The sequence below is a fragment of the Suillus discolor genome (genome assembly GCF_016758755.1).
Source record: "Suillus discolor strain FC423 chromosome Unknown F5147scaffold_9, whole genome shotgun sequence".
NCBI lineage: Eukaryota > Fungi > Basidiomycota > Agaricomycetes > Boletales > Suillaceae > Suillus > Suillus discolor.
Window position 1 is genome coordinate 671531 of NW_024541256.1, and position 12689 is coordinate 684219.

Sequence of the window (12689 nt, forward strand, 5' to 3'; positions counted from 1 at the left end):
GAGTAGGACCCCATATAAGCACCATCTGAGCGCTGCGTACCTTGCCTCCAGCGATGGCTTCATCTTCCATATCCCCTGAGCCAGAGATGCCATATTCTGAGATCTCCTGTCTTAAAATTGTAAAGAAGTTGTTTTTCATGTCTCTGCGCCCAATTACCTCGACTTCCTCACAACCGTGCTTGCGAAGTATGATCAATCACTATAAGGTTACTGAGAAGAATAGATGCATCTCCAAGGGTACTTCACCTTCACCTACTTCCATCTCGACGACCACTACGCTGTCTTCAAGTACTTCGCTCGCCTCCTCTGCGACGTTGACCTCTGCCAACGGCACTGCAACTTCGTCCACATCCGAGCCTACAACCTTAAGTGCTGCGCTGGGGCTGAGCACAGGAGGAAGCGGAATCTTGGCTTTGGTTGCTGCTGCTCAGTGCTATACGATTAATCGTGTTGTGGAACAACTGATTGGGAAAACTCTGCATCATTATTTTTCTGCTCTCCAATTGTCACGCGACACAATGTAAAACAAGAAGCAGTGAATTCGAGGGGCACAAAATCAAATCCGGTCTACTCTGTCATACTTGCATCACGCCTCGATTGAAACTCAGCAAGATCGTCAGGACGCCGAGTGGCCTCATCCTTGCTTATCGCTTCTCTTGATTAACAGACAGCCAGTCTGTGTACGGGTATATGTGCAGTACATTACAAGAAGGTCAGCCTTGAAGCTTGACTAGTGACTGGCTTTCAATGTTCACCGTCTTGACACTTTCAGCCGCACTGCAATGCAATGTAAATCAACGCTGCACCGGATCCATATGAATACCATATCGCACGACTGCTCTTTCATCACGAAGCTACATGCATTGGAGGCTATGGTCATACGCTTGAGTGAAATACATCTCATCCGCGTGTCTATTATGCTATCCATCCAGCCTTCTTGCATACAACGCACTCCCGTCGGGTCACTACGATTTTGACTCGATAATATCTGACGCGAAGTCTACTGCTGATGAGCGTCATCTAGTACGAAAAACGATGCAGCAGTGTTCCCATTCAATGTTCTGCTCCGGCATCAGGGAAATGTAATTCGCTACAGAGCGCTCTGTAGCACTCTGTAGCACAATCCAACCCGCTGATAGGCTATACAATGTGTTAGTCTTGCACTGGTGTCGGAGTCGGGGAATTGATTGTCGCGTGCCAAGCAGCATCAGTATGAAGGATCCGGGATGATCGATGTTTCAGAGCCAACCTATTTCGAAACCAGTCCCCCTAGGCCTTTAGGGTCCCGGAATGTCATCCCCTTTGATAAGAGTTTTTATATGCACCACAGCTGGTATACCGGTAAAGGTTTGAAAATTCACCGCACACTTACAGTAATGTTACAGTTTCCAGTTATCACCGTGCGTTGCCGTTCATCATACATCCGGACATTTTTAAAAAGGGAAGCTCAAAGTTAAATGCCCAGTTAACTGAGCGTTCGAATGCCCAGCATTGACGAAGGTTTTGGCGCTTCGCGCGACAAGGTTTATCTTATCGTTTTACTCCCATTTGATCGGAAAAATTCAGCGTGTATTCGTTGAACTTCGTTCTACCTACGTATCTACAACATCTCCATCCACATTCATGATTACTGACATGCCTTTTGTCTGCTCAGTACTCAATGAGCTGACAAGGTATTGAGCACTATATGTAGTGTCTGAGCCGCATTAGTAGCGTAGTCAGCCGCAGTGAAAAGCATTCATCGTTTATCGTCCAGCGCTATAAAATATACTAGCTACATGTTGACTAGCCGGAGTCAGGGTCGAGTTGCCGCGTGAACAGAGTCACCGAATCCGTTTACCAGTGCTCAACACTGTGATTCTTGCACCGTACTCTACGGTCAATTGAAAAATTATAGTTTGGTAAAACTCTGAATACAGATACTCTCTGATGAATCAGGAGAGTACTGACGCTGAGGGAAGGGTATATAAGCTCTGCTCCAGCTCCTGGACTGACCAGCAATAATATTTCTCCTCTTGTAAACGCCCGCACTTATCTTTGGAAACCATATTTTAGAAATCATGGATGCTCATGCAAAGATGATGTTTTACCTTCCAGACACCATGGTCAACTAGCCCTGGCCTCGTGCCATCAATCCTCATTTCGAGGATGTGAAAACAGAAGTCGATGCTGCGTTGCGTGATTTCAGGGCTCTGGACCCCACGTCACAGGAGGCATTTGACAAGTGCGATTTCGGTTGTACCAATATCTAGCTCTCATTCTGAAAATGGCTGATACATTCTGTGCTTATAGCCCGTCTAGCATCACTGGCTCATCCGAATGCACCGAGAGGTGTGTATTTTAGCGCTGGTAAACCATAAACCACTGACCACTTATTTTGTAAGATCACCTCCGAATCGCCTGCGATTTGATGAATGTATTTTTCATTTTTGACGAGTACACCGACAAAGAAAATGTGGCAGTCACTAAGGAAATGGTGGACATTGTACTCGATGCCCTACATGATCCTCGTAAGATGCGACCAGAAGGTGAATGTATCCTGGGTGAAATTGTGCGACAGTAAGTATCTCCAAATTGTATTGTTTGATGAGATACCTGAAGTTCAAGGTATCTGTGCGTAGATTTTGGGCTCGTGCAATCCAGACTGCTAGCCAGTCTTTTCAGCGTCATTTCCTCGACAGTTACACTGCATACCTTCATGCAGTAGTTGGCGAGGCTGAGGACCGCGACCACAGTCATTGCCGCAGTATCGATGACTATCTCAAGCTCCGTCGGGATACATCTGGTGTTGCACCTTCTCTCACAATACATGAAATGGGTATGGAGTTTCCTGACAAAGTGTTCTACCACCCTATGATCGTCAATGTGTTGTAGAGCTTATTGTGATCGACAACGTAAAGTCATCTTCAAGGAGTGGTTGACAGCATGCTGAAGACTTTCATAGGACATGGCCTCGTACAACAGGGAGCAAGCAACTGGAGACGAAAACCATAACTTGATCACTGCTATCATGCTGGAAATTGGTCTCGACAGAAGCGGTGCGATGGCTTGGGCAGCACGCTATCATACTCAACTCGAGAAGCAGTTCATCGATGGTCTTGCACAGGTTCCTTCGTTGGAAACTTGCACCGACATCCCGGGCCTCGTCAAGTATTTGAATGGGATAGCAGACTGGGTTCGAGCAAACCATTCTTGGAGTTACGAGAGTCCAAGGTCACAACTAAGTCCAATTGTGTGAATCATCACTCACCCTGCTTGAAATTTCAGATACTTTGGCACAAAGGGCGCAGAGATACAGCAAAGTAGGCTTGTCCTGTTGTTACCAAAGATCAAATACGGCGACGCATCCTCGATGACGAAAGTCAATGTTGCCGATTTATCGAATATCTATGCCACAGTGCAGCTGTAATGTCACAGTCTCGCCACTTACATGAACAGATAGATGACCAGGTCACCCAGTGGTGTAGCCTGGTGAATTGAAGCTAGATGAAGAAACCATTAGGAGCACCTGAATGAATCGATATCAGCCTATGCGAATAAATTTTTGATACTGTTGATATATGACATACACAAATGTTAAATGGGTACGAGCATATTGATGAAGCCCTCTTGATAATGATAAAAATGTTGAATGTACGGAGCATCACATACAGCGTTGACTTGGGACAGGGAGGGCAATAACGGGGTAGCCAAGTCATGGTTTGGACCGTGTGGCAGGAATACGGTGACAGACAAAGCGCGACGACCATCCTCAATGGATCGATGGAGAACTGAACGACAAGTTCTAGGCTTTCCCTTGCCGTGGTCGAGTACCTGGCTGCGACGATCGTCCCATTTCTTCCGCACCACGGAGAGAAACCAGCCGTTCTGGTGAGCAGGATTTGTGAGGATAGTGATAGAGGGGGTAAAACTCTAACGTCTCCAGTATTTTTTCAATGTCTTCTTTAGCATCGCGCAGAAACTTCGGATCCAGTGGCGGAAGCATCTGTCGTTATCCACAACACGGCAAGTTTCAGGAGCACTCCTCCTGTTTCACAAGGTGAGAATGAGAATTACATCATGACTATTGCAATGGATACAAACAGCTGGTGGTATTTTCTCGACACACAATGATCCACAGGCCTCCTCGGAGGTGCTGGCGGAACGGAAATTTCGATGCACGTGGTTACAGTGGCCGAAATTTCTGTGACATGATAGGTCGAGACTCGAAGTCCATGATAAGTAACTCATTGAGGATGGCTTTGGTATGAGAACTCTTCCAGTGCCTATTGTCCCGATCAACGTCATATATTCATCATTGACGAAACAGGATCTTCCCGCCAACTGTGACAGAAGTCCAGACGGAAGTTACATGGACGTAAATTACGAGGCCTGGCGCGAGGACGCAATGCAAGTCCTTTGTCCATTCTGTTCCTTCTTCGGGGCTGTAGACGAGGTTAACCACGACTGAAGTGTATGGTGTTACTGATGTCCAGCGATGAAAAAAATGAATCGCTGCATGATTGTTCTTGTCGGTGAACACTGCAGTACTGAAAGCTCGGGCCGTCCACTGTGACACACTGTGACAGGATACTGAGGTTTCGAGCCCAGCAGTGCAGCACCCAGTGGCAGGTGTTGTGCCGTTTTCACTGTTCAGCGCGCACAAGCCTGTAAAGTACACAAATCGACCAGTTTGATGGCATGAATGTTAGAGGATCGTTGAAACGGAGAACGAAAATATTAATAAGAACGTGGATGGAAGGTGTATAATAGGCGAACGTTGTAAGTACAAGCTATGGCATATTCATGTTCAGTCGCGACATACAAATCAAATCATTATTTGATCTCCAATGCATTTTTTTTTCTATCAATCTCACGTTAACGTTAGAGACGGTTAGACTCGTAACCAATCTGAATGTGCGCCAATTTGAGATGGTGAGATTTTTGTGCCACTTGAGCATCTGGGGCCGTGATAGCATGCACCAGGATGCCGCTGAACCATTAATTAGTCAATGCACGAAAGAAAAACTCCGTGGCTGCGTTGGAGGACAATAATACCCAAAAGTAGCCATGAAACAAGGAGCAGATCATGATGCCAGATCATCGATTAGTGGTACCTTGTCTTCCTGGCAGTAGTAAGTACAAGATCCATACAAAATACTTGACGGGCCCGTTACGTGGATAGCCTTGCAAGGACAATGTGCCATTTCAAATTCGATCAGTCATCGCCGCTCCTCGAGAATAAATTCTACTACTATTTTCCCGCCTCGCGGAATAGAAACTGGTTGTGACACTTGTGTGATACATCATTGCCGGAGTTTGAACTGACACTGGAAGTAAAGACGTAATTGCTGTGCCCGCGCATCGTCACGACTTTCTAGCAAGAGACCCACGAATGCCCAATCAATGATATATTACTGGTACAGCACTATTGACTAGACATAATATTGGACGTGCCACAACCATCAAAACAATATTCCAACTGAGTCGTTGGTATCCAGTATTCAACTACAAGCAGAGCCGATCCCTGTCATTGTCGTTGAACATCGCAGGATAACATCGGCAGCGAACATGACAAACCTTCATTTAGTCCGAAGTTCAGTGTTGTTCCTGTCGATTCTGAATCAAAGGACACCACGCTTTGGTTGAAATTGTAAAAAACACTGATTGCGCAGCTGGGGCTAGGAGACGGCGGTCTACTGTGTGAGGGCGAGGGTCTGACTGAGAAAGCAAGGAACCTGTTGAGTTATATTATGGACGATAACTGCAAAGACATACTGGTGGTTTGATCATCATATTCTGCTTCTTCTCCGTCTGCCTCTCTAGCTTTTGCTATTCGACTAAGCATCGTAAAGACCTCTTGTTCTTCTTGTTCATTATGTATATCCACATTGAGGCCTCGGATGGTTTCGTTCGGGGGAAGATCGGTGACTAATCCACTACATGTGAGATATGGTCGAAGGGAAAGAGCTATAGAGCCGACCTGAAAGACTGCCTTTGCATAAAATATGCTCAGTATTCTGCGATATAATGCCTAGACGATGCATACCTTCTACCTCAACACACAGATTCTCCTCACAAACAGAGGCGTGGTCTTGTGTGGACTCCCCTGGGCTTCCAAATACTGGCCAACAGTCAGCAGGGGAACTCGCACTGCCCTTCTGTCATACCAAGGGTATCATCTTTTTCCGGCAGCAAACGTCTGGCCAGGTCTTCTGAAGTTCTCTGTATAGCGATTCAACTGCAATTCAATATGCCCGATATACGGTTGGTCGACTTACTTTGATGCCCTTATAAATCCGATATGTGACTTTACGAAAGTGCTTGGCATCCGACTCACGGACGAAAAGGTTGACAATGAACTTGCGGAAAGATTTCTTCTGCATCTGAAGCTGGTCTCTGAGTTTTACCGCTCTGTAGAGATGGGTGAGTATAGTAAACTCTTTTGGCTAGGTGAAAAAGCTCACTGATCATATTGAAACTTTCCAGCGGTGTAAGCTCGATTGTAGGTAGCTTTATCAGTTGCTGAGAGACGATCGTTTTCCAACAAGTCGGCCAGCTCTCGCAGGGCTGTCAGCGATAATTGTAGATAAATCTCGCCCTGTTCGTGAGCTGTCCGGCCCTTCAGCTGGATGAAGGTCGCAGGTAAGTTTTCGAATTGGCTCGCAGGTCCAAAGTTCGCGGATATTCGAACTGTTGTGCTAGCCATTGGGGGAGACATGGGATATAACTAAAAACTGGCGGGAGCTGGGGCAATCTGTTGCGGTGATTTCCTTGGTTATATACCAAGACTCGTGCGAGCGATTGATGATGATAAGCTCGGAGGGTAAAAATAACGAGTTCGTTTCCTTCGAAGGAAGATTATGTGAATATGGCAACAAGCAGCTGCTATAAACCTGAGGTCTGATGCTCGAACCTTGTCGATGACTCGGAGGATTCATGTGATCCTCAAGATAGAAAGAACAATACAATAGGATATTTTCGTCATTCGGATAAGAGTTCCCTATCAGGGTACTTTGCAGATACCTATACTCGGCCGGATATATGAATTATTGAGACGTAACTTGACATGGGGTCATGGCGACTCACGTTGGCCTGCTACAGCCTGCTATTATATAATTAAGCAGTAAGTTGGTTCTGAAGTCCGCGAAGTGCCGGGGTCCGAATTACATATGTAGGTCCATATTTGTTCTGTATCGCTTTGACGCCTTTTACTTTTAGTCTACACCACAACTCGGGCAGATTTCTGAGGATGGCCTCGACCTCCGCTGCTAATTCTCATCTTTCTGAATATGAGATTTGGTGGAGGAGCCACTACGAATTCCTCACAGAAAAGGGTTATAAGCTGCGAAGTCGCTACAGTCCAGATTGGGTCCCCTCTTGGACGAACACCAACAAAGCTGACATAAACTGCGAGGATGGAATCGCGTCCCCAGTAGGTACTTTGATAATAGCAGTGCTCATCAATTACCTTGTCTCCTTTAGCATTATCTTGTGTTGGATGCACGGCGCATTCAAGACGGTGCTCGCGTATCACTCAAGCGTGTCGATATATCACGACACCCTTATGAGATAGAAATCGGTCGCTATTTTTCTACCCACCCTCTTAGCAGTGATCCAGCCAACCATTGCGTTCCAATTTACGATGTTCTGAAGGTGCCCGCCGAAGATAATACTGTGATAATTGTCATGCCGTTACTTCGAGATGCTACAGATCCCTATTTTGACACGGTCGGGGAAGTTGTAGACTGCATCCACCAGCTTTTCGAGGTAAGGTCTTCTTAATTGACTGATTATGACTGATCCATTTTCACTCTCTTTAAATTGAAGGGGCTGCGCTTCATGCACAGGCATCATGTCGCTCACCGGTACGCATCCAAGTTGCTCCAGTGACTTGTCTCATGGCTGGGCTTAGAGATTGCATGCAGCTAAACATCCTAATGGATGACAGTATGTTCATAGACGCATGGCATGCAAGCGACCAGTATATGTCGGAGGACTACAAACGTGTGGCGAGGCATCGCGCGCGCACAAAGTCTCCTCCACGATATTACTACATAGACTTTGGTATCTCCCGCCAATATGAGGCTTCCAACACCAACCCGTTAGAAGCACCAATATTTGGTGGAGATAAAGAAGTACCTGAATTCAATGAAGACAACTTCAAACCTCGGAACCCTTTCCCAACCGATGTTTGGTATCTTGGGCATGCCATTCAAGAAACGTTTCTCGACGTAAAGTGTAACAGTGACTTCTGGTTTTTCATACTCTGATTTTCACAAAACAGCACTACGCAGATGTGGAATTCCTGAGCGGTCTTGTATCGGACATGATGCACTCGGATCCAGCACAGCGTCCAAATATGGATGAAGTTTTTTCTCGATTCCAGGTTATACGTCAGGGTTTCAGCAACTGGAAATTACGTTCTCGAGTGGCTCACGATGAAGAGAGATCTGTTTTTGATCTCCTAGCACATTGGACCCGTCGCATCCAGTACGTACTACGCAGGATTCCTCCAACGCATACCTCGTTGTCATAGAGTGGACTTCTCTGTATCTAGTCTGCAATGCACGAGTTTTCTGCCCTTGAGTTCTCACACCTATAGAGTTCGAGGTGACACGCTGACTTAACGCTGCACACTTGACTGCACAGCGACGTTCGCTCTCCTGTATCAACGCACTTACACTGGCGTTGGTGACCAGTCGAGAACAGTCAGGACAGTGACACTTATCATTGCAATAGATTTCACAGCTCCTGCAGTGACTATCTTCGAGGGCTGACTAGTCTAACTACGGGAGACCGCATCAACTCCAACAATCACATTAGTGTTTCGAGCCCAGCTGCGTCATGTCCATGTCATACAGCGAGCTACACCTGTTATGCCATTTTCAGTGCACAAAAGCCGACCAGTTCAATATCATCTCTAAATCTGCCTTCTTCGTTATATCAATCATACCGAGAAGAAAAGGTACACCTTCAAATACCTTCCTGGTGTTCCGCGTAGGTACGCCGGTCCTTGGCATATCTGATGTGGGCCATAGCAATGATGAGATCCCACTTATTTAGGTAATCGAGTTCATAAGTATGACACGTCATTCCTCAAGGCCTCATCTCGCTCAAGAGTACAAGCTGAAATACTCTTGTGGCTGTAATGTAGCCTGCACACGCAGGGTACGAAAAAGTGTATGTATACTAAGACACGAAAACCCCAGTGTGCTTGTAACCGGCAGTACTTGGTCAGCCTGGATGCAGGTGTCTTCTTGATACCAAGTAAATGACAAATGCTCGCGATGGAGTGCCCACATCGGAGTGCAAAACAGGAATGTGAGCTTTTAGATGAGCCAAATGTACACTTATGGTGTTCTACTTCAGGCATTTCCGAAGTTCAACTTTGCATACTTAGTAATACTGAGTACTGATCAGCAAGTACTCAGTACTCATGCATGCATGCATCATGCACATGTACCGACTCGGAGTAAATCAAAGTCCGTTCGACGAGCACTTCTAAATTTTAAGTTAAGTTATGCGCACCGCAGCTGGCATCCGCTTATATATCGTGGTCCCAGTCTGTATGCCACTCATAGTCCTTCGGGCTCCCCATCTCCTCTTGGTACGACCTTGTAAAGACAGCCAACGATGCATGCATCTATAATCTGCTCAGTAGTCTTGTCAGCGGCTACCTTTGTCTCATCTCGGTCAAGCGCTTCTTATCTGACTCAGTCTTTGTTGAGTTCGTCGTACGGAAGACAAAGCAGCAGCTCCGTTCCTTCGCAGTGTACCTCGATCTGCGATCCTGTCAACGATAAAGAGAATGATATGAGCTTTCATCCCGGACCTCGACCTTGCTGATGTGCTAACTCTCGCCCAGGGATGTCCTATGTCCGTATGCTGCACTCAGTCCTTTGAAACAAGCTACTACAACTGCCTCTTGTGCGTCGGCATTGCATTGAATGCTACAGATTATATACAGGCACAAGCCGATTTGAACGGTAAGCTCGACTTCATACTATGAGTCAATCGCCTTACTAATACATACACTAGGACTCTACGTCTCTTGCTCCGATTACGGTTATTCACTGCAAGAGCTCACTCTCCCTGGTCAAGACGCTCACACAATTTCTTCCCGTGCTAGAACTTCCAGTGTTGTGGATGAAACCGCTGTGCCGTTGGCAGAGGTCGACGTCCCAGAAGAGGCGAGCGAAATACTTGAAGACAATATGGTGGTCGTCAGGGCGGACGTTCCCGATGCTGATCCTTCTCCACCCAGTCCTCCTCCATCCAGTCCTCCTCCTCCTCCACCCTCAAGCTCAGGTGCTGCGCTGGGACTAAGCACGGGAGGGAGCCGAGTCTTGGCTTCGGTTAGTGCTACTGTAGGATTGATCGTGCTGTGGAACAGCTAATCGGGAAAACTGTGTATAATTGTTCTGCTCGTCGACATGAGACTGGGCCATCAGCAAAACCACTGAAATGGACGCTTAGCTTAAGCGCGTTACGGACACACTTATGAATGCTTTTTTTTTGCTTCAGAGTTGGTCCGTTGGGGTCATAGACCCTATGTTGGACATTGTCTCGTCATAAACTTCCTCTTGTTTTGTATAATGGGTCGTATCTTTGCGTCTTTTTTGCTTACTTGTACTCTTATGAATGCTCACAACTTCAGTAGCGCACTCATCTGATGAGTGAAGAGCTTGGACGCTGATATGTTTTACGGGAATCGATAGAATTAAATCCTGATTACTAGATGCTGATAGTGCGGATATTCTACTACATAGCATCATCGTACAGATCTACATGATATCGGTGTATATTGTATATATAGAAAACTTCCTTGTCAGAAAAGGTATTCAAAAAATGTTCAAATCGCAGACCTCATCGAGTTCGCGGCAGTTATTGTCTGATCAACTTTGAGCCAAACACAGATGGGTCCGATGGCACGGGTAAGCATCTGTCAGCGGAATGATGGCACCGTTCAGCGTGTATTCGTCCTACCTACGCATCTACGACATCTCTATCCACATTCATGATTCCCAGTAAGAATCGGACAGACGTCTTTGCACGGAAATTGACGGATTTGTAAGTTTGGTGTAGTCTGTAAACTCATCGATGTAAATCCAAATACAAACATATGTTGAACAATCTGTGTACGATTTGAGCAGTACGAACTCGATGTTGCGCGAAATCCAATTTCAATGTTTCAACGGGTCGCCTTCCCGGAAAAAGCAGCGCAAGGGAAAGGAGGTGCACGAAGAGGGATGGATCCCAGTACGTGGGTGATAGTCACGGCGGGGAATGTTGATCATGATAGGAATTACATAGGTGCGGGGGAAAGAGAGCTGAACTGATTGTGAGCGTGTCACACTTCTTCCACCCTTCATGACTGATGCGAAGCAGAACGACGACGACCAAAGAAAAATCCGCAGCAGCTCACTCCTTCATACACAGTATCTTCCGCTCCACCAGTTAAGCCTTGTACTTGTGTTTGGATTGGTCGGGCTTGAGATGGTTGTGCCCCTGCTGGTTGACTCGATTGCGTTGCACTGTTGGCCTGGTTGGTGTTCGTACGTTGCATAGCTGCAGCCGCTTCCGCGTCAGTTTCAGGGACAATGCCATATCTCTGTAATGTATTTTAATGGAACAGAATTGGAGCGACGGCGAGTCACTTACATCTTCATCACGAGCAGGAGCTACATCAACGATGCGGCTTGAATTTCTTAGAGGAAGTAAGTTGAAATTCCAATGTCGAGATTCGCGAGGTGACGGTCGAGGTGTATCTGTAGGTTGGGCAGTGGACCGGAGGGAACCAATCAAACTGCGCCAATGAAGAAAAGATGGACTCGCAGGCGGAGCTGCGCGATGAGGTCCGCGATTTGAATCATTGCCGAAGAAATCATTGCCCTGTATCAAAGTCGGATTAGCAAGAGCTGAAGAACGAAAAATTCTACTAACGTATTTCGTCGAGCCTTTGGTAATGGTCTATTGTTTGAAGTGCAGATGGACATTAAGAATCTAGTGAAACCTACGAGAAAAGATGAGGTTCCTTACGATTGGTTGCCGCACAACTCTCGGTTGGGTTGGACGTCCCTAATAAAAAGTGAGATGTAGTAGTGTGAAAGAGAAGAAGAAAAGACTTGCCTTGAGCTTTGTATTCCCGTCGTCCGCAGCCTAGTAAATGGTCAGAATCATTCTCGGATAACAAAGTGCAAACTTACCACAACTTTGAGCGCTGCCTCCAGGCTCCATACATAGATTTTTTTGTCTAGTCCAGCGCTGACAATGTACTTGCCATCAGGGGACATGACAACAGCCAAGAGTTCGTCATCATGCAAGAGTGGATCTCCAACTGCCTGATTGGTCTTGAGATCCCAGATGCGAATGGAGTAGTCACTTGATGCGCTAACAATGTAGCTTTCGTTGGGAGTAAGACAGAGGGATCTGATGCCATTGGTATGACCCCGAAGAACAACGAGTTCCTGTCCATCATTCGCCCGCCATTTTCGGATGGTGTCATCGAATGACCCGGAGAATATGTGTGTGCCGTCCTTAGACCAACACAATGACGTCACTACGTTGTCGTGTTCCTTGATCTCGATGAGCAGCTTGCCATTCCTCGACCACATGCGGATCACATTGTCCGCACCGCCGCTTATGAATTTGTCGCCTTGTGGAGAGTATTTGACGATATAAACCCATCCGTGACTGGTCTCCATGGG

The 12689-nt window shown here is 46.5% G+C and overlaps 5 protein-coding genes across 5 annotated transcripts; 4 read left to right on the forward strand and 1 right to left on the reverse strand.

The window, feature by feature from the left end:
* Positions 1-2060: 2060 nt before the first annotated feature.
* On the forward strand, positions 2061-3409 carry F5147DRAFT_758817 (terpenoid synthase; the record flags this gene model as incomplete). Its single annotated transcript, XM_041440418.1, has 7 exons — positions 2061-2105; positions 2148-2238; positions 2293-2331; positions 2385-2559; positions 2622-2865; positions 2945-3213; positions 3268-3409. 7 exons carry the CDS (start codon positions 2061-2063, stop codon positions 3407-3409), a joined length of 1005 nt encoding a protein of 334 aa, XP_041296690.1.
* A 2006-nt stretch (positions 3410-5415) lies between these two features.
* F5147DRAFT_677765 (uncharacterized protein) lies at positions 5416-7068 on the reverse strand. Its single transcript, XM_041436155.1, has 7 exons — positions 6447-7068; positions 6261-6393; positions 6150-6204; positions 6029-6103; positions 5963-5974; positions 5758-5910; positions 5416-5700 (listed from the first exon to the last, which is right to left on the reverse strand). Exons 1-7 carry the CDS (start codon positions 6698-6700, stop codon positions 5510-5512), a joined length of 873 nt encoding a protein of 290 aa, XP_041296691.1. The 5' UTR covers positions 6701-7068; the 3' UTR covers positions 5416-5509.
* An 89-nt stretch (positions 7069-7157) lies between these two features.
* F5147DRAFT_630472 (uncharacterized protein) lies at positions 7158-8518 on the forward strand (the record flags this gene model as incomplete). Its single annotated transcript, XM_041432774.1, has 5 exons — positions 7158-7414; positions 7465-7749; positions 7810-7847; positions 7895-8213; positions 8267-8518. Exons 1-5 carry the CDS (start codon positions 7232-7234, stop codon positions 8516-8518), a joined length of 1077 nt encoding a protein of 358 aa, XP_041296692.1. The 5' UTR covers positions 7158-7231.
* A 1076-nt stretch (positions 8519-9594) lies between these two features.
* F5147DRAFT_677770 (uncharacterized protein) lies at positions 9595-10064 on the forward strand. Its single transcript, XM_041436156.1, has 2 exons — positions 9595-9968; positions 10021-10064. The coding sequence occupies exon 1, from the start codon at positions 9616-9618 to the stop codon at positions 9826-9828; it is 213 nt and encodes a 70-aa protein (XP_041296693.1). The 5' UTR covers positions 9595-9615; the 3' UTR covers positions 9829-9968; positions 10021-10064.
* Positions 9595-10441, forward strand: F5147DRAFT_431413 (uncharacterized protein). Its single transcript, XM_041429819.1, has 2 exons — positions 9595-9968; positions 10021-10441. Exons 1-2 carry the CDS (start codon positions 9857-9859, stop codon positions 10377-10379), a joined length of 471 nt encoding a protein of 156 aa, XP_041296694.1. The 5' UTR covers positions 9595-9856; the 3' UTR covers positions 10380-10441.
* Positions 10442-12689: the final 2248 nt, after the last annotated feature.